We start from the raw sequence: 21,310 nt of genomic DNA, 5'->3' as shown, positions 1-21,310 counted from the left end.
ACGGTGATTTGGAGCGCGCAACGAAAAATTTCTCATGAGAAATTGGGGAGAGGTAGTTTTGGTTCGGTTTTTAAAGGGTTGTTACTTGATTCAATTGTTGTAGCTGTAAAGAAGCTTGAAGGGCTTCATCAGGTTGACAAGGAATTCCGAGCTGAAGTGAGCACGACTGGGAGTATTCAGCATATCAATCTAATTCGTTTACTTGGGTTTTGCTCTGAAGGAACTAGAAAGGTCGTGGTCTACGAGTACATGCCAAAAGGTTCTCTAAAAAGCCATTTGTTTGAGAACAGGTCGATGGTCTTGAGTTAGAACACAAGGTACCAAATTGCCATTGGAACCACAAGAGGATTAGCTTATCTACATGAGAAATGTAGAGACTGCATTATACGCTGTGATATTAAGCCAGAGAATATACTCTTGGATTCGTCACTTGTTCCCGAAGTGGCGGATTTTGGGTTGGCAAAGCTTGTGGGTCGGGATTTTAGTTGAGTTTTGACAACAATGTGAGGAACCATAGGCTATCTTGCCCCTGAGTGGATAGCTGGGTACCTATCACTACAAAAGCTGATGTTTACAGCTATGAGATGATGCTTTTTGAAATTATATCAGGGAGAAGGAATTTTGAGCAAGGAGCGAAAGGCAATGCTGTCTTTTTTCCTTTACTGGCTGCGAAAAACTTTTGGAAGGGAATGTATGAATCATGTTAGATCCAAAGTTGGATGGTGATGCAAACTTGAAAGAGCTCGAAAGAGCTTGTAAGGTTGCTTGTTGGTGCATTCAAAGTGGTGAGAGCTGTAGGCCGACGATGGGTCAGGTTGTCCAAATTCTCGAAGGTTTTCTTGAAGTCAACATGCCTCCTGTTCCCAGATTTCTTCAAGAGCTACTGAATTCGGTGAGGGTTTAGAGATTTCTTTGACTAATTTTAGAGATCAATGGTTTAAGTAGATGGTTCAGCTGTTTAATGTCAATAGCATTGTGTACATAATATTCAAGAAGAATCACACTTTGTATAGATTTATAAACCAATAAAAACCTGAAAAATCTTTGGGTGAAATTATTTTCTCAAGTTCTATTACTTCTCCTTGATTTTGCAGTTTCAGAGGTTGTAGCAAATTCCCTGATGTTGTAGAGTGCTGTAATCTCTGTGCTTCCTTCTACTACTGTACTAGAATTTTGTAAAGATGTGATGATGAATTAATTTTCTCACAGCTTTACTACAATTGGGATGTCGCTATTTCTTATTAGTCAGCATAGTTTTTTTTATGAAGTAAATATCTGAAGTTTCTAGCACCGATACAATAAACTGATTCGATATTGCCACGGTAGAGAAATGAACTTCAGTTAGTATTTCTAATCCCCATTTCAGGGAAGGCATTTGAAATCAAATAGCAGATTACTTCAATTAGGCCTCTACGAAAATCAAATGGATTAACACACTTTGAATTCTTCATAATCTTGCTAGCTTAGCACTATTTAAATTCCTTATAATCCATAGTTATGAAAAATCAAAGAGTATGAAATGAAATTCAAATGAAGGTTGCTGTAACAGCCTAGAATTCGTTCTGGCCTTGGAAGAATCCTGATTAGACTATAAGGAATACTAAATAAAGAAACCAAATGGAATTCAAATAGTGCAGTGTACATCAATGATTCCTCGATCACAAATTGCTTGTAGAGCTAAAAAATATACACATTGCCATTCCCCTCTTGGCTGTGGACTAGATTAGAAATTTGTAATTCATTTGCTTCAGATCATGTATGCCGAGGTACTATATGTCTTTAAAAAGAAAGGGAGGTGTGATATGATTTTATTCTGTTTATCGGGTAGGCTATTGAAAGTTTAGTTTTCAAGTCACTAGGTGATATAAGGGTTCATAAATTGCAACAAAATCCTATTAGAGTTCTATGGCTAATACTTCTGCAAACACTTTCGGTAGCTGAGTAATTTGTGGCAGAAAATAGTAGGGGAAAACATTCAAGCATGCTCTTCTGAGTTTCTATATGTCTTACTAACAGGGATTCGGAAGCCAACTTTGAAGAGATTGAGATAACTTGTAGAGTTGCTTCTTGATGCATTCAAGAAAGAGAGATTTCTACGCCAGCAAAAGTTCAGGCTGCTCAAATCTGTCGGAATTGGACATATCTCATGTTCCAAGATTACTTAATCCCTACAGAAAAGCCCAGGTTACCAATTTGCTTTTCCTTTTTTTTTCTTTAAAGAGAAAGCACAACTTTGACTATTTCTTGTATGAATGTTTTTTCTAACCAAGAACTGCTTTTTCCCTTCACCAAGTCTGTTCACCTTGAAACTCAAAATAATTCCAGCCAGGCACAACTTAAATGGGCGCGTTTGTCTTATATAACTATGTTATAACTTTGATCTACATCATAGTTTCTTAAAGCTTATTGTAATGGCATGTGCTTTTACCTAGCTATTATAAAGATTTATTCCAATACCCAACAACTTGTATAGAATTTTGTTAAAAGTANAAAATAAGAAAAAATATATATTGTCTACTTTTAACAAAATTCTATACAAGTTGTTGGGTATTGTAATGGCATGTGCTTTTACCTAGCTATTATAAAGATTTATTCCAATACCCAACAACTTGTATAGAATTTTGTTAAAAGTAGACAATATATATTTTTTCTTATTTTCTTTCTACCTACTCAGTCACCTGATGTTTGTTATTCTTTTTCTTCAGTTGTTTGTTAGGTAAGTGATCTTTTTTTTTTTTTGAGAGAGATTAGGTTAAGTGATCTTGACTAGTATGTGTTGTATTGTATTTCTGAGAACCAAGTGAAAAAAAAGAATACACACACTCTATGTAAACATAAAACTAAATGAGCTTTTATGGCAAATAGAACAAATTAGTGTGAGGGATGCTGTCTAAAACTGAATATTCCCATCATATCTACCTCATGCTGCACTAAGCTCTCTGTTTTAAAAATTTCTTTTGCTGTCGTTGTTGACTAATTTGAATATATCTGGAACCTCTGCTTAATTATTTTCCCCTAGTCAAAGGTAGGCCATACATTTTGAATCTTTCAATTGGCACCACACATTATGAGATAGCTACACCATCTCATCAATACAGCAACCGTCCCTTTTGGATGGTTATTGGTTTCAAGATAAGCTCATATTAAAAGACAGCACGTGTGACGCCCCACTTCCTAGGGGAGTCACCCATCCTAAAAATATTTTAGTCCTAGCACGTTTAACCCTCTTAATCTCTTAGGTCTAGTCACCATTCAAAATGCTATAGCTAGGTTAAGAGATTTAGTCCTATTATACTATTCAAAATCCTAGGAAGTATCATATTCCTCTTCTTTTGAAGTCTTGACGTTTTCGTCAGGCTCAAGCACACTCACAAGTATCAAACGATGTGAGACTCCTCTTGCTAGCCTTAGCCGATCTTGTAGGGACCTGCTCTCTACCATCACAGGAGAGCCGCTCTCTACCGGCTATATGACGCTAGCTCGGCTGAGACTAATCTCACATTTTTGGTAGGTGATTGGCTTTGATACCAACTATGATGCACAACTTTCTAGTGGGGTCATCCATTCTAGAACTACTTTAGTCGTTACACACTTAACCCTCCTAACTAGGGGTAGAAACGAGCCGAGCTCGAGCGAGCTTATGTCAGCTCAAATTTGGCTTGAAATTAATTTTGAGCCTAAATCTAGGCTCAAGCTCGGCTTGAAATTAATTCGAGCCGAGCTCGAGCGAGCCTAATTTCGAGTCGAACCGAGCTCGAGCTCTAAACGAGCCGATTGAAATTCTCGACATTAATTATATAATCAATAGTTTAATTTTATAGAACATATACCTACAATTTGATGCAACATGTCCAAATAGTTTCAAATACAAAATAATTATAAAAATGTGAGCTTAGGGGACTTCCTGACTGGATGAGGGTCTGAGAGAGAGAGAGAGAGAGAGAGAGAGGAAGAAAAAAGTAGGGATTTGAAAATTTGAATGTTATCATGTTTTAGGGTTATGTGCAACAGTAAAAGTCTAAAAGAGAGAGTATGTTATGTAAATTAGAGTTTGGCTCAATTGGCACGGTTGTACTTATTGGGTTTTTTATGGGCCAACAATAATGGCCCAAATTATAATAAAGCCTATATATATATTAAAATACATTATATATTATATATATATATATAATATATATATATATAGTGCGGCTAGGATGCTTATGGAAGCACGGGGGCTCCGTGCTTCCACTTTGTTTTCGATGTTCGGACTTTCGAATCAAGATAGGCTTCGTTAGACTTGATCTAGAGTATTCGAAGTATCTAGAAAATAAATTTTGCGATTTTTCGATATCATTTGCCTAATAACGAAGTGGCTCAAAATCAACGGCTGAAAATAAAAATCTTACAAAATATGATGATATGACATTAAAATTTTAGATCAAAGTATTGATCTTGTTTTATATGGTATAAGAATTTTCTATATTCATGTGATTTGCATATTTCTACACCGTTAAACTTGCAGCCGGCTTACCACGGTCATTAAAATTATTGATTTGAGCCCTTCGATCACTAGGCAAATAATATCGAAAAATCACAAAATTTATTTCTACGTACTTCAAATACTCTAGATCAACTCTAACGGAGCCGATCGTCGATTCGAAAGTCGAACATCGAAAACAAAATGGAAGCACGGAGGGCTCCGTGCTTCCATAAGCATACCAGCCCACTCTCCCTCTCTCTCTCTCTCTCCTCTCTCTATATATATATATATATATATATATATAGTCCGGCTACTATACTTTTATGAGTATTGGTTCTTTATACTCATAAGTTTTCGACCCTTAGATTTATTCCATTAATCATTTTCATCCGTTAGATCATACTATTTAACCAACTACCCACTCAACCCTAGGGGATCACTATCATTTTAAGTGGAGACCACCATCATCCGAACACCACACATCCATCAATCAACGGTTAAAATTTATGAGTACAAGGAGGTCTTACTCATAAGAGTATAGTAGCCCCAGCCTATATATATATTATATAATATATATATATATATATATATATATATATATATATATATATATTCGAGCTTTTCGAGCCTTAAAATCGAACGAGCCGAGTAATACTCAAGCTCGGCTTGAAATGAATTTCGAGCCTTTTATTTTGTTCAAGCTCGGCTCATTTAATTTCGAGTCGAGCTCGAGCGAGCCGAATATCGAGCCGAACACGAGTCGAACGCGAGCCGGCTCGCTTGTTTGCCAGCCCTACTCCTAACCTCTTGGATTTTAGTTACCGCCTAAAATGCTATAGTTGGGTTAAGAGAATTAGTTTTATTATGGCTTATATATAGGACTATTCTAAGTCCTAGGAGTGTCACAGCAGGTGTTGGTTACTATGTTCTTTTGTTGGTCTAGATTATACTATAGTTGAAGCAGTTTTACATGTTCAAAAGTTCCTAGTTACCGACCGTCCCTAAAGCAAGCGGCAAAAGGCTTAGTGGTTGGTACCCGAGGTCCCAAGTTCGAATTCTAGTTGATTCATATTTCTAGCTAAGTTTATTTCTAAATGAAATAAACGAAGCGGGTAGCGTGCTACCTATCTCTCTCAAAGAAAAAAAAGGTTCCTAGTTTTACTTGTTCAAAAGTTTCTCATGCTGGTAGAATTAGAATAATGGAGTTGGATAAAGTTGTCCTTTTTTTTTCTTCTTCTTTTGTCTCTTAGGGCCTATAGGACTACAACACTTACGAAGGATTGCAATCACTCATACCGAGACAAGTGTTACTACCAATGGTGCTAACAACTAATTTAGTATTACTTAGTGAAAGGAGCATTGATCCCTAGGTAACTTGTTTTTCTTATTCTGAAGGGCATTGTGGTTAGTTCTATTTTTCCTCTATCCATCATCCTGTGACCAGGTAAAATATTACTAAACATATCTCTGTTGGCGTATCCTAAAATAATTTTATGTATCTTATGTGCAAAGCCCCTTATTACTTGAGAAACATAAGATGATCTTATGACCAGGTAAATGTAGAAAAGTGATTGAGAACATTGAAAAGAAATTTGTGGCATTTGTCCTTTTCCTTTCAGAGAATGAGGAAAGGCAGGACACAACAGAGAATATGTAGTAGGAACTAAGCACCCTATTTAATTAAGAGTATCTTCACTTCATATAATTATGAGGCAATATTATAACTTCCCTCCTGCATAGATAACCAAGATTGTATCTTTTGCAAGCTATATTCCCAAATGGATAGCAAAAGCAAACCATGCTTCTCTCTTCCTCCTTTTTTCCCCTCCTTTCTCTTCTTCTTCTTCTTCTTCTTCTTTTCCCTCAGAACTCATCTCTCTTTACCAACTGATTCTCTCTCTTTCGGCCAATCTCTCTCTGGAAAACAAACTCTGATCTCCAAAGAAGGCAACTTTGAGTTGGGTTTCTTCTCCCCATCCACCTCCAACAACAACTTTTACATAGGCATCTGGTACAAAAAACTCCCAACTCAAACTATCATCTGGGTTGCAAATAGAGATGCCCCTATATTCAAGACTTCATCTGCAGAGCTAAAAGTCTCAGATCAAGGCAACCTAGTGCTGCTTAACGGCTCCAAATCTCCGATTTGGTTGTCCAGTTCGACGCCCTCATACTCCAACGCCACTTCAGCGGTTCTCCTCGATAGCGGCAATTTCGTTCTCACAAACAGTGTAAGGATTAAAGTTCCTTTTGTAGATATGAGTGATTGAATTGATAGTCAAGCTCATTATAGAATCAGAATTGAAGGTTCTTTACTCATCAGAGACCATAAAATCTCTAATTAATTATGCATATTAAATTGATAATTACCCTTAAATGGGAAATAATAAGCAGAGGAGATTTGTTATTCTATTTTTCGTTGTTATTGTACATCGGTATCTTTACACACCCACACGCACACACACACAAAAAGATAAGATAGAATACAATTAATGTCACGTCTATCGATACAGGTGAATTCATCGATCATATGGCAGAGCTTCGACCATCCGGGCGATACTTGGATGCCGGGTGGATGGCTTGGGTTTAACAAGATTACCGGAGAGTATCTAAGCATCACTTGTTGGGAAAACCCCGAAAACCCTGCCCGTGGTCCTTTTTCTGAGAGCTTGGACCCAGATGGATCAAACCAATATGTTCTACTGTACAATGGGTCTCAAGTATATTGGAGTAGTGGGCTATGGAATGGCCAATACTTCTCCTCAGTTCCCGGAACTGCACAACAAACTGTGTTTAACTTCACCTTCGTTGACAACCGAGAGCGAAAGTATGCTATGTATACAATTACAGATAGCTCGGTGATCACTCGCTTTGTGGTGGGCTCTTCAGGGCTAGGGCAGCAATTTCTTTGGCTAAGTAATAGACAAGAGTGGCAGCCAGTGTTTACTCAACCTCTATCTCATTGTGATGTGCCCTCGCTTTGTGGACCTTTTGGGCTTTGCGACCTGGAAAGCCCGAGCCTTTGTCGATGCCCCCAGGGGTTTGAGCCAGTATTAAATGAGGAATGGGAGCTAAATGATTGGAATTTGGGGTGTAAAAGGAAAACCCAGTTGAAATGTGGGACTAAATCAAACTTGAACAGAGAAGGAGAAGAGAGAGACGAGTTTTTTATGATGATTAATATGAGATTGCCGAGTAATGGAGAGAAATTAATGGTTAGAAGTGCTGAGGAGTGTGAAATGGCTTGTTTGAACAATTGCTCTTGTAGTGCTTATTCTTTGGATACCAGTTGTTTGATCTGGACGGCCAATCTTCAAAATCTTCAGCAGTTATACAGTGGTGATCATGGAGGTGGTACAGTTTATCTCCGACTCGCTGCAGCTGATCTTCCTAGTACAAACAATTCACACAAAGTAAAAACCGTTGTTATAGTAAGCTTAGTCGGCGGTCTACTTGGTATAGTCATTGTTCTCTTTGGACTAATTTGGTTATGCAGACGTTGGAGGAAGTCTCAAATAGTGAGCAAAGTGGAGGGCTCTTTGATTCGATTCTCATATGGTGATTTACGGCACGCCACGAAGAACTTCTCAGAGAAGCTTGGCGGCGGCGGCTTTGGCTCGGTATTCAAAGGAGCACTTCCGGACTCGACGCAAGTAGCTGTGAAGAAGCTCGAGGGATCCAGACAAGGCGAAAAGCAGTTCCAGGCGGAGGTGCTTACTCTTGGAGCCATCCAACACATTAATCTTCTCCGCCTCCGCGGCTTCTGCTGTGAGAGAAGCCAGAGGCTTCTAGTCTACGAGTTCATGCCGCACGGATCCCTATATTCCGTTTTGTTTAAAATGGACTCCAATATCATGCTAAGCTGGAACATGCGCTATAGAATAGTTCTTGGAATTGCAAGGGGATTAGCGTACCTTCACGACAAGTGCCGAGAGTGCATCATACACTGCGACATAAAGCCAGGTAACATACTTTTGGATGCCGACTTCAAAGCAAAAGTTGCAGACTTTGGCATGGCCAAGCTTATCGGTCGCGATTTTAGCCGAGTCTTAACGACAATGAGGGGGACAATCGGGTACTTAGCTCCCGAATGGATTTCGGGTCTACCAATTAGCCCGAAAGTGGACGTTTATAGCTTTGGCATGATGCTTTTCGAGATAATATCCGGTCAGAGGAATAGTACGCACTTTGAGGAGGGCAGTAAGTACTACTATCCTTCATGGGCCGCGCAAAAAGTGATCGAGGGCGACGAGAAGTGCTTGTTGGATAGCAGATTGGGTGGCGAAGCCGATTTGGAGGAGGTGAGAAGGGCTTCTAGAGTGGCTTGTTGGTGTATTCAGGATGCAGAGATGGACAGGCCAATAATGGGGCAGGTGGTGCAGATCTTAGAGGGGGTTTTGGAGGTGGATGTGCCGCGGATTCCGCGGTCTCTTCAGCACTTAATGGAGGATCAAATCTCACACATGTATGATGATGTGTCATCTGTTGCAGAGCAGGGTGCAAGTGAGAGCTCTCAAGGGGGATACAAATAATGACTTCAACAGAAACATCAGTATACGTTGCACTGCAGATAAGAAATATATGCACTAGAGATTATAGAATAGATCTTCGTCTCTCTCTTTTTTCTTCTTTTTTTTTTTCTTTTTGCGCCTAGCAGATAATAAATAGTCTTTTTTGTATGTAAAAAGGAGACGTATTAGATAAGTTACTCTTGTCTAGCATTCAAACAAGTCCAGTAGTTTACAACAAAGCCAAGCTTCTTTGGTTGAAGTGCGAGGGGGGAAAAAGCAAAGAAGAAATAAGATAGAATTCCGGTTAAAAGTAATGAAATTTGGAGAAGAAGCCCGAAGCAAAATAGGCAGAAGTTGAGGTGATGTTTACACAAAAAATTTCATGGACCCATTTCAAAACGTCATATTGTTAAGGGATCTATATGCTAATCTTACTGATTTCCTCAATCAGCTCTCATTGAGACTCTTGGTGAGTCATATGGTTCACTCTGCGTTTGAATCTTAAAAGTATTTCTAATTAGAAATTTTTTATCTGAATTTCAGTATCGTATTGATCAGTGAATGTAGAGTGGATCCAATAAGGTTGAATGGAGGGATCCTTAACTTTTTTCTGGGCACTTTTACATCATGAAAACTTGTTGGAGCTACTATCATGAAATTTTGCATTTTTTAGCTGTTAAGTCGTTGGCTGGGCCATTGGCCATTCCGGCCCAAACGACTGATACGAGCGGCCTATGAATATGGCATTGGGCCCAGTTAGCAAAAGGGCCCCAATATTCTAACTATGTTCTTTAGGCTGTGGGCCCACGAAGGGCTCGATCTGGGCCAGAGCCTAATGTAGGGGCCATCTTGTCACAATGTTACCCAACCCTTGCCACCTTATTAGCCACGACAGAAACCTTACCTTAGTTGATCACTAAGCAATGAATCTTTTTACATCAATAATTGGAATGTATTAATTAAATTAATAAAACAAAAACAAAGAAGAGTTGAAACTAGGGGTCCATTTAGACAAACATTCAAACTTATCTTTCACTGGATTACTACCCCAGCAACCTCCGTCCTTAATTAACAGTAAATTTTTATTTTTTTTATATAAAATAAATAGAGAGAGAGTCTTTTTCTCTCTCTCGTCGTGTGGACCATGCAATGAGACCAACGTTGGAAGCTCCAATGTTGTAGGAAAAATTCTAGAATGTAACGGGTATATTAGTGACGTGGCGTAACAAACCAATCAAATTAATCTTTTTAAGAATATATGTTCTATCATGATTATAAAAAAGTATTTTTATTGTACTTTTGTTTGAAAAGAAGGAATGTGATTGGCTTGTTATTGATGACATGGTGCAAGTATGACAGTGTAGAATTCCTCATGTTGTAGAGGTACTTACAATGATGCATGACAAATGCGTGGGACCTACTGATGCTTACATGTGTGGGTGGTTTCTTTTTCTGAGCCAAATATCTTGGTCGCTTAGAATTTCGGTGCCCCCTCTTACGGGACAATGAATGCGTTCATTGAAAGTTGAAGATCTTCTACAAAGGTTTCTGTGTAGTATTCTCCATCTGTGCACGTGGCTACCTTTCATTGGTTGTGTAATTTGAGGGTGAGAGAGTAAGAAACCCATGGTTGGTCGCCACGTCGACGGTTGCAGCTTACTTTGTACTGAGGGCCCCGCAATCCCGTCGTTCTGAGAGCAAACGTTGGGCCCACCGTGCGGGAAGAGCACTTGTTTCATCTGGACCGTTGGAACGTCTAGTTAATGATGTAGCTTGTTCAGCGTATCGAGCATGTCAAGCTCAAGACCAAGACAATTTCTCAAATTTTTAATAAATTTATTTTAATTCTCGAACTTTCAAATTTAATATTAACAATTTATAATTTTTTGAAAGAGCCTTATTTAAGTCTTTTTATTTTGTGTATTATTTTTTTGAGAAAAATATTTTGTGTATTATTGATAAAAGGCGAATTAATATCTATACCGCATACATACTTCCGTGTCTTTTTATGTCATTTATTTGTCAATTTCTTTTCAATCTCACATTTCAATGCTATTATTATTTATTGATTTTTTTTTTTTCAGAATTGAGCGTATGCGATAAGTAAAGAATTAATAAATTTCTAGTACGACTCATTCATATACACTGTATAGTATATAAGAGTATCTCGACTTCATATAATTACGAGGCAATATTTTAACTCTCCCTCCTGCATAGCTAACAAAGTTTCCATCTTTTGCATGCTTTATTCCCAAATGGATAGCAAAAACAATCCATGCTTCTCTGTTCCTCCTTTTTATCCCTCCTTTCTCTTCTTCTTCTTCTTCTTTTCCCTCAAAACACATCTCTCTCTACCAACTGATTCTCTCTCTGTGGGCCAATCTCTCTCTGGAAACCAAACTCTGATCTCCAAAGAAGGCAACTTCGAGTTGGGTTTCTTCTCCCCATCCACCTCCAACAACAACTTTTACATTGGCATCTGGTACAAAAAAATCCCCACTCAAACTATCGTCTGGGTTGCAAATAGAGATGCCCCCATATTCGATACTTCATCAGCAGAACTAAAAATCTCAGATCAAGGCAACCTTGTGCTTCTCAATGGCTCCAAGTCTCCGATTTGGTCGTCGAGTTCGTCCCCCTCAAACTCCAACGCCACCACAGCAGTTCTCCTCGATAGCAGCAATCTCATTCTCACAAGCAGTGTAAGGATTAAAGCTCCTTTTTGTAGTTAGGGGGGGAAACGAGCCGAGCTCGAGTGAATTTACCTCGGCTCAAATTCAGCTTGAAATTAATTTCGAGCCTAAATTTAAGCTCAAGCTTGGATTGAAATTAATTCAAGCTGAGCTCGAGCGAGCATAATTTCAAGTCGAGCGAGCTCGAATCCTAAACAAGCTGCTTGAAATTCTCAACATCGTACGATCAATAGTTAATTTGTATAGAATGTTACCTATAATTTGATACAAAAATATATCTAATAGTTCAAAGTACAAAATAATTATATGAAATAAAGTATTATAGTATGAAGAAAAATAATTTATGAGTTGAATATCTAATCTTTTCAGCCTTACATGTCTTCTCTTCCGCCTTTAATCTTCATATTATTCATTTTTATTTATGCGGTCAAAAATAAATAAATTATATAGATAAATATTGGATTAAACTATCAAATCATATAAACTAAAATTAAAATATTATATAAATAATAATTTTTTACTTTAAAAATATTCTGTATATTTTCTCAAGCATATAATTAATAGCAAAGTAGGCAACGGTGGGAATATGTTGTTACTTGGTAACTTGGAGGGCTTCCGGCTTGGCCATTTAGGGTGAAAGACAGAAAAAGAGAAAGAAAAAAACATATTAAAAATTTAGAGCTCTCTGAAAGAAAGAAAGAAAAGGAAAATGTATAAATTTAGTGAAATTTTACTCTTTTATTTGTCTATTGGGTTTGTTTTTATGGGCCAACAATATTGGCCTAATTTTAACTAAACTCAGGTTATTCACTCAGCCAATATATAATTAAAATATATTATATTTATATATTTTTTAATATATATATATATATATATATATATATAGTTAGGCTACTATGCTATCGGAAGTACGGAAGCTTTCTGACTTGAGATCAGTTTTCAATGATGCGATTTCGAAATCGTTCGATCGGGTCTGATTAAATGATATTAGGTATTTGGGTCCTGGGAGTCGTTAGAAAATACGTGTTTATGATTTGACGATTCATTTGGCCTAGTGAAGAACGGCGCTTCATGGTGTAGAGGTCAAACGGTCTGAAAAATAAAATCTTACAGGAAGTGAAATAGATATGAATTAAAAATGTTTAATAAGTATTTTGTCTTGTTTTATATGTATAAAATTTTCTATCAAAATTTCAGTTACGTTGGATATTTGACCGCCTTGGGTAAGACTTACAACTGCTCAATACGGCAATTTTGTTAATGTTTTTGGTTGATTTTGAGCCCAGTGTCGATCACTAGGATGAATATCGAAAATATAATAAAAATTTATTTTTGAGGATACTCCAATACTATAGCATCAAATGTAAAGGTGGGAGGTCGACGATTCGAAAGTGCGCCCAATCGAAAAAGGTGGAAGCAGGAAGGCTCGTCTTCGGATGACATAGTAGCCTCACTCATATATATATAGTATATATTTATATATATATATATATTACTATAATATATTAGTTGTAGACATTACTATGGGGGGGCGGGGGGGCCCCCCCCCCCCCCTCACATACCCCGGCCGTAGAACTCTTTTTTTTTTTCCCACCCCCCCCGCCCCGCCCCGGCCCGCTTTTTTCGAAAATTATATGGTATTTGATGGTTTTGCGAATTTTTGACCCTTTGAATTAGAATTATATTGTGTTGGGTAATTGCACGGATCCTGCTCTTATGAATTAATAATATTCCCTTAGGTTTGCATCATGGTCCCCTGATCAAGTGTTAGGTAAATATAGTATTAATGTCTCCAATAGATTAAATAATTCGATTTTGAAAGAGTTTGATTATGAATCAAAATTGAAAAACAGCATCCTCGTATACTTTCCAGTCCCGGCGATTAACTGAATAGTGGACTATATAAGTTACTGAGTCGGCTGGGTATGTTATGGAGAGCGCAAGAGCCCTGCCGTGCTCTGCTAACGTTGTTTTCGATGTTCGTGAACTTTCGAGTAATCGACGATCGGCTTTAGAGTTGATTAGCGTTATGTTGATAGTAATAGAAAATTAATTTGTGATTTTTCGATATCCATTTGCCTAGTTAACGAAGGGGCTCCAAAAGCTTAATTTTTAGATCGGCCGTGGTGAGCGGTTGCAAGTTTACGGTGTAGAAACTATCCAATCATTATGAAATTTGATAGAAAATTCTTTATATCATCATAAACAAGATCAATCCACTTTGATCTAAATGTAGAACTGAATGTCATATCCTCATATATTGTAAGATTTTTAATTTTCAGCCGCATTATTTTTCTGAGCCCTTCGCATCACAAGGCAAATGATATCGAAAAATAAATTTATGCATTATCTAGATACTTCAAATACTCTATAATGTCTACGGGCGTAGTCGACTATTGAAGTGCACGCATCGAAAACAAAAATGGTCAAGCCGGAGCATCGTGTTCTATATGCATCCTCAGCGCATATAATAAATATTCTCTATATAATAAATATATATATATATATATTCGAGCTTTTCGAACTTTTCGAGCCTAATTCGAATGAGCCGAGTAATACTCAAGCTCGGCTTGAAATGAATTTCGAGTCTTTTTTTTTGTTCAAGCTCGACTCATTTAATTTCGAGTCGAGCTCGAGCAAGCCAAATATCGAGTCGAACGCGAGCCGGCTTGCTCATTTGCCAGCCCTATTCGTAGTTTAGAGGGATTGAATTGATAATCAAAGCTCATTATCGAATCAGAGTTGAAGGTTCTTTATTCCTCAGAGACCATAAAATCTCTAATTGAGAAGTGATTCGGTACGTAATTTTATAAATAATAAAAATTTCATAACTGTTCATCAATAAAGAATAAAAAAATTATTTTATTCTTTAGCAAGTTAAAAGATAACTTCATGTCTAAGGTATTTTCGTAATTGAACATTGCAAAATTTTAAAAAAAATTTGATTGATATCCCTTTCACACATTTAGGCATTAATTTTGCACTAATTTAGGCATTAATTTAAGAAATTTTAGAATTATAATTTAGGCATTATTAGGCCAATAACGCACGATCATGTGGTATGCTGGTGCACCATTCAAACCCAATATTTAAGAGCAAGGATTAAAGAAGATTTTGGTGCGCACCGAGAGTATCGACAATATAATTAAGTAACCACGAGGCGTAATTGAAAGAAGTTACAATAAGGGCATGTTTCGTTGCTCGTGTTGGAACAAAATACCGCAAAGAAAATCTAATTGTGATTAATATCTAACTAATTTTGTAATAAGAATAAAATCAAACTTACAGATAAACGCAAATATCCAAATAATGATTTGATCTTATCCGGAAGCGTGCGAGGCACTGCCCTAAGGCGTATTTCCGTCCTTACGTGCGGGATTAACCGGAAATAACACCCCAAGGTACGACCGGAATTCCTCCTCCTGCGAGCACGATCGTGAAGAAGGTTGACGGAGATTCTCTCAACACCCAGGAATATTCGAATAGTAAAAGATAAAAGATGAATAGATAAGAATTAACAAATTATCTAAATCTCATTCTCTACTACTCTGTCTGAAACAGAGGAGAAGAAAGGAAGGGAATTTAACGCTTTTTCTCGTTACGAGAAAAAGACGTATTCCACGCAACGGAACGGGATTCCGTTTGGCGTAAGAAACGGAACGGAAAAATATTCCGTTACTTTCTTACGCATTAAGAAAAAGAATAAAATTAAATAAATAAATAAAAATAAATAAATAAATAATAAAATAATAAATAATGATAAATAATAAATAAATAATTTAAAATTCAAATAGAATAAAATTCAAATTTTAAAATTTTGAGTTTTTTTTTCACTAACAATCCCCCACAAAACTCAAAATTTTAAAAAATACAAATTAAAGTAAAAAAAAATTACTGAGTGTTTATACTATGCAATGGGTGAGGTGTCTTTAAGAGACTTAACCCCACTTAGTGTAAGCAGTTTCCATCAGAAGGAATCGGAGTGAACAAGGTCTTGAACTACGTTCCTTTGACCCTTACATCAACCACCACACACACAGTACAGAATTCTCCGTCACGGGTCTGTACATTAATGGCCATGCACAATACCATGATTTTTTCATAAGAGTTTCTATGAATGGCCCTCATTCACATGGCTGCGGCCACATACGGATACTCTTATATAGGTGGTTTTCTCCAGGGATATGTGTAGAGTCACATATCGCGAAAATTACCGCCTTGGATCCCATTAAAAGCTTTTAGCTCAACCTAATCCACTACACAGAGCACTACTCACCATAGGGATGTGATTGGATCGAGCTAAAGCTCCTCTGTAAAATTTGTAGAAAGTGCTCTTTGGCCAACCTGACAGCTTGTTTTTACCACATTGAACCTTCTTCAAGGGATCTCTTATCACAAAGGTTGGTTCCCAATGTAGGAAGGCCCTTTACGGGCAAGATTCCATCACCCTTGATGACAGTAGGATCATAATCTTCTTCAGGCCTTTCATCAAGTAATCTATAAGATTTTGATCAGATCTGATAAAGCTCAAATAAATAACATGATCGAAAATTATCCATCTAACAGATTTCTATGTCAATATTATATAAATGTTAACTTTAGAATTTATCAATTTTATTTACAAGTTAAGCATTAGAATAAACAAAATAAAATCATGAGGGCAATTATAATAACCAACTTTATCAAACTGATAAAAATGCTCCCCCTACAATTTCTGAGATATACTAAAATTTAAAATTATGAAGTTTAATCATATTTAACAAAATTCGGTTCAACAACAAATAGATTGCAGAAACAATTTTAAAACATTTGATTTTAATTAGGTAATTAGTTTGCAAACAATATATTACAAGCAATGTATAAAAATATTAAATACAACCAGCAAAATTATCACAGTAAATATATGCTAGCTGTTGTATACTCAGTCGTGCTGAGAAGTAAGATAGTAGTAGTATTAAATCCAACAAATAGAGTTTACAATGACAGCAACAATAAAAAAAATGCAATAGTATTAGTGCTGCTTGTTAGGTGATCTCGCTCAAAAATCGTGCTTTTAGAAACTGTGGGTTTGAATCCCACTTGGAGCAAAATTGTTTAAAATTAATTTTGCAGCAGAAATTTTTTCTTTTTTATAAGGAGCCCAAAATAATAAATATTTTTAAAAATCCGTACAACTAGTCCATAGCAAATATATTTTTATTTTACCAAAGAATTTTACTGTAGCAAAACTTTTAAACCGTACACTATAAAAAATAATTTTACAGTAGCCTTTTTTTTTTAAACAAATTTAAAACACCCTAAAGCAAATAAGAGAATATAATAATTGATAATTAAACTATATGCAATTAGCAAGTAAATTATATGCAATTTGAATTTGAATATACTAATTCTAATTTATTTAAATTAGAATGACAAACATACAATCAAATTTGTCAAACAAAAATAATACACAATATCTTTCTATTTTAAGCGAAATAATAATTAAACTACATACATGAGTGTGCTAGTCTCCAACAGCAGTGTAGCGCAAGGGCGACGTGACAAAATCCCAGTGTTGGTGGCTGAAATTCCGGACCCTGGACCTAGTCAACATCCTCCTCTGGGAGCGCGTCGGGATGCGGAACGGCTGCGGATAGTGACCCTCGAAGTTTGCGCCCTTCGATAGATCAGGCGATTCGGCTGACGAGGGATCGAGCCAGCCGGGTTCGAAAACTATTACTATAGAATCGGTTCGGCTGGAGGAGCCGAATGTATGAACTGTGCAGGGATCAATGTCGGCAGAAGAGCCGAATGGAAAAAGTATACAGTAACTAATCGGCTGAAAGGCTGTGGGGTTAAGTATTATGATGAGATAATAGGTGGCAAGAAAATATTTGAGAAATACGTAGATAGAAAATAGTGAATATTACGTGTGATAATGTACAATATTAATGCGAGAGTATTATTGTTATAAAAGGTGACAGATATTTTTATTTTCAACCTTTGGATGAGATCCAATGACAAAAAAGTAATATCTATATTTGAGAATAAATTATTATTTAATAAATTGTTTGAAATGAATGGTTCGAAATAACTGGAAATAAAATATTACTAAAGAAGATTAAGGAATTTTTGAAAAGATAAAAAAAGCAAAACTTGCACTTTTAAAAGTTGTATAGATTATATAATATAAATCAATTAGGATTCTGGTCAAGTTCCAGGTGGGTACAAATAAAATCCATACTCGGTCACTGAAACAAAGAGAGAAGAGAGATGTTAGATATGATAATATAGTGAGGGCAAAATTACTTAATAACCTCCGAATTAAAGACCACATATAATCTGTTTTGAAGTATCTTGTAACCGGTACCTCTTTTAAAATAATATACTATTGCATATCACAACTAAATAAAAATTAAATCTAAGCCATTAAATAAGAATGTATGAACGGCATCCAAATATTAAATGTATAGAAGGATTGCTCTCTCTGATTAGTATTGATTGCTAAATAGATAATTACCCTTAAATGGGACGTAATAAGTAGAAAGGAGATATGTTCTTCTATTTTTCATTGTTATTGTACATCGTTATCTTTCTTACACACCCACACACAAAAAGATAAGATAGAACACAATTAATATCACGTCTTCCGATGCAGGTGAATTCATCCATCATATGGCAGAGCTTCGACCATCCGACCGATACTTATATGCCGGGTGGATGGCTTGGGTTCAACAAGATTACCGGAGAGTATCAAAGCATCACTTGTTGGGAAAACCCCGCAAACCCCACCCCTGGTCCTTTTTCTAACCGCTTGGACCCAGATGGATCAAACCAATGTGTTCTACTATACAATGGGTCTCAAGTATATTGGAGTAGTGGGCTATGGAATGGCCAGTACTTCACTTCAACTCCTTCAATGGCACAACAAACTGTGTTTAAGTTCACGTTCATTGACGACCGAGAGCGGAAGTATGCTACGTATACTATGACAGATAGTTCAGTGATCAGTCGCTTTGTGGTGGGCTCTTCAGGGCTAGGGCAGCAACTTCTTTGGCTAAGTAATAGACAAGAGTGGCAGCCAGTGTTTGCTCAACCTCTATCTAATTGTGATGTGCCCTCTGTTTGTGGACCTTTTGGGCTTTGCGACCAGGAAAGCCCGAGCCTTTGTCGATGCCCCCAGGGATTTGAGCCAGCATTAAAGGAGGAATGGGAGCTAAATGATTGGAATTCGGGGTGTAAAAGGAAAACCCAGTTGAATTGTGGGACTAAATCAAACTTTAACAGAGGAGAAGAAGAAGAGAAAGATGGGTTTTTTATGATGATTAATACGAGATTTCCGAGTAATGGGGAGAAATTAATGGTTAGAAGTGCCGAGGAGTGTGAAATGGCTTGTTTGAACAATTGCTCTTGTAGTGCTTATTCTTTTGATACCAGTTGTTTGATCTGGACGGCCAATCTTCAAAATCTTCAGCAGTTATACAGTGGTGATCAAGGAGGTGGTACACTTTATCTCCGACTCGCTGCAGCTGATCTTCCTAGTACAAACAATTCACACAAAGTAAAAACCGTTGTTATAGTAAGCTTAGTCGGCGGTCTACTTGGTATAGTCATTGTTCTCTTTGGACTAATTTGGTTATGTAGACATTGGAGGAAGTCTCGAATAGTGAGCAAAGTGGAGGGTTCTTTGATTCGATTCTCATACGGTGATTTACGGCACGCCACGAAGAACTTCTCGGAGAGGCTTGGCGGTGGCGGCTTTGGCTCGGTATTCAAAGGAGCACTTCCGGACTCGACGCAAGTAGCTGTGAAGAAGCTCGAGGGATCCAGACAAGGCGAAAAGCGGTTCCAGGCGGAGGTGCTTACTCTTGGAGTCATCCAGCACATTAATCTTCTCCGCCTCCGCGGCTTCTGCTGTGAGAGAAGCCAGAGGCTTCTGGTCTACGAGTTCATGCCGCACGGATCCCTAGATTCCGTTCTGTTTAAAAAGGACTCCGATATCATGCTAAGCTGGAACATGCGCTATAGGATAGTTCTTGGAATTGCGAGGGGCTTAGCGTACCTTCACAAGAAGTGCCGAGAATGCATCATACACTGCGACATAAAGCCAGATAACATACTTTTGGATGCCGACTTCAAAGCAAAGGTTGCTGACTTTGGCATGGCCAAGCTTATCGGTCGAGATTTTAGCCGAGTCTGAACGACGATGAGGGGGACAATCGGGTACTTAGCTCCCGAATGGATTTCGGGTTTACCAATTAGCTCGAAAGTGGACGTTTATAGCTTTGGCATGATGCTTTTCGAGATAATATCCGGTCGGAGGAATAGTACGTACTTTGAGGAGGGCAGTAAGTGCTACTATCCTTCATGGGCCACGCAGAAAGTGATCGAGGGCGACGAGAAGTGCTTGTTGGATAGCAGATTGGGTGGCGAAGCTGATTTGGAGGAGGTGAAAAGGGCTTCTAGAGTGGCTTGTTGGTGTATTCAGGATGCAGAGATAGACAGGCCAACAATGGGGCAGGTGGTGCAGATTTTAGAAGGGGTTTTGGAGGTGAATGTGCCGCGGATTCCGCGGTCTCTTCAGCACTTAATGGAGGATTAGATCTCTGGCATGTATGATGATGTGTCATCTACTGCAGAGCAGGGTGCAAGTGAGAGCTCTCATGGGGCATACAAATAATGACTTCCAACTGAAACATCAATATACGTTACACTGCTGATGAGAAATATATGCAATAGAGATTATAGAATAGATCTTCGTCTCCCTTCCTTTGTTTCTCTCTCTTTTTTCTTTTCTTTTTTTTGCCTAACAGATAACAAATAGTCTTTTTTGTATGTAAAAGGCGATGTATTAGATAAGTTACTCTTGTCTAGCACTCAAACAAGTCCAGTAGTTTCACAACAAAGCCAGGCTTCTTTGGTTTGAAGTGCGAGGGAAGAAATAAGATAGAATTCCGGTACTTAAAAGTAATGAAAGAGAAGCCCAAAAGCAAAATAGGCAAAAGTTGAGGTGATGTTAATACATTAAAAAATTTTATGGACCTAGTTCAAAACGTCATATTGTTAAGGGATCTATATGCTAATCTGACTGGTTTCAGAGCGTAATTCTACTAACGCGCTCCTCAATGAGCTCTCATTGACTCTTTGGCGAGTCACACGGTTCGCTTTGCGTTTGAATCTTAAAAGTCTTTCTGATTAGAATTTTTTTACGTGTTGATCAGTGAATGCAGAGTGGATCCGATAGGGTTGAATGTAGGGCTCCTAATTCAACTATTTTCTGGGCACTTTTACCTCATGAAAACTTGTTGGAGCTATTATCATGAAAATTTTGCATTTTTTAGCTGTTAAAACCCACTGATACGCCCGGCCCATGGGCATTGGGCCCAATTAGAAGAGAGGGCCCAATCCATAATTGCTAACAATGTTCTTAGGCTTTGGACCCAAAATGGCTTGATCTGGGCTAGAGCCTAAAGTAGGGGCCATCTTGTCACGAGGTCACCCAACCCTTGCCACCTTATTGGCCATAACTAGACCTTGATAAACGGGCGGGTCGGGTAATCCACAAGCATATCATTGTACCCGTTAGTTATTTGGGTATGGATAAAATTTATCCGTAAATTTTTGGATAGCCAAAATCTTTACCCATACCCGCTCACGGGTGGGCG

At 37.7% G+C, this 21,310-nt stretch overlaps 3 protein-coding genes and 1 pseudogene across 4 annotated transcripts; all 4 read left to right on the top strand.

The window, feature by feature from the left end:
* Positions 3–904, top strand: LOC109714839 (annotated as a pseudogene).
* Positions 760–9,386, top strand: LOC109715375 (G-type lectin S-receptor-like serine/threonine-protein kinase At2g19130). 2 transcript variants are annotated; one of them, XM_020240353.1, is made up of 3 exons: positions 760–892; positions 2,017–2,184; positions 6,976–9,386. In XM_020240353.1, exons 2-3 carry the CDS (start codon positions 2,071–2,073, stop codon positions 8,992–8,994), a joined length of 2,133 nt encoding a protein of 710 aa, XP_020095942.1. In that variant the 5' UTR covers positions 760–892; positions 2,017–2,070; the 3' UTR covers positions 8,995–9,386. The 2 variants fall into 2 exon arrangements, with proteins under 2 accessions (XP_020095942.1, XP_020095941.1); XM_020240352.1 differs by lacking the exon at positions 760–892 and adding an exon at positions 5,713–6,693 and having other exon boundaries at positions 2,090–2,184.
* Positions 11,173–19,864, top strand: LOC109715376 (G-type lectin S-receptor-like serine/threonine-protein kinase At2g19130). The gene is made up of 2 exons (XM_020240354.1): positions 11,173–11,675; positions 18,304–19,864. The coding sequence occupies exons 1-2, from the start codon at positions 11,214–11,216 to the stop codon at positions 19,843–19,845; spliced, it is 2,004 nt and encodes a 667-aa protein (XP_020095943.1). The 5' UTR covers positions 11,173–11,213; the 3' UTR covers positions 19,846–19,864.
* Positions 19,843–20,269, top strand: LOC109715379 (G-type lectin S-receptor-like serine/threonine-protein kinase At2g19130). Its single transcript, XM_020240355.1, has one exon. The coding sequence runs from the start codon at positions 19,852–19,854 to the stop codon at positions 20,245–20,247; it is 396 nt and encodes a 131-aa protein (XP_020095944.1). The 5' UTR covers positions 19,843–19,851; the 3' UTR covers positions 20,248–20,269.

The sequence above is a fragment of the Ananas comosus genome, linkage group 9, assembly GCF_001540865.1.
Source record: "Ananas comosus cultivar F153 linkage group 9, ASM154086v1, whole genome shotgun sequence".
Taxonomy (NCBI): Eukaryota; Viridiplantae; Streptophyta; class Magnoliopsida; order Poales; family Bromeliaceae; genus Ananas; species Ananas comosus.
The sequence above is the reverse complement of the archived record's forward strand: the minus strand, read 5'-3'. Positions and strand labels throughout refer to the sequence as shown.

Coding starts and splice junctions, on each gene's coding strand:
- LOC109715376 (XM_020240354.1), top strand. CDS start 11,214: ATGCTTTATTCCCAAATGGATAGCAAAAACAATCCATGCTTCTCTGTT. Junction 11,676..18,303: donor ATCTCATTCTCACAAGCAGT/GTAAGGATTAAA, acceptor CTTCCGATGCAG/GTGAATTCATCCATCATATG.
- LOC109715379 (XM_020240355.1), top strand. CDS start 19,852: ATGAGGGGGACAATCGGGTACTTAGCTCCCGAATGGATTTCGGGTTTA.
- LOC109715375 (XM_020240352.1), top strand. CDS start 6,241: ATGGATAGCAAAAGCAAACCATGCTTCTCTCTTCCTCCTTTTTTCCCC. Junction 6,694..6,975: donor ATTTCGTTCTCACAAACAGT/GTAAGGATTAAA, acceptor CTATCGATACAG/GTGAATTCATCGATCATATG.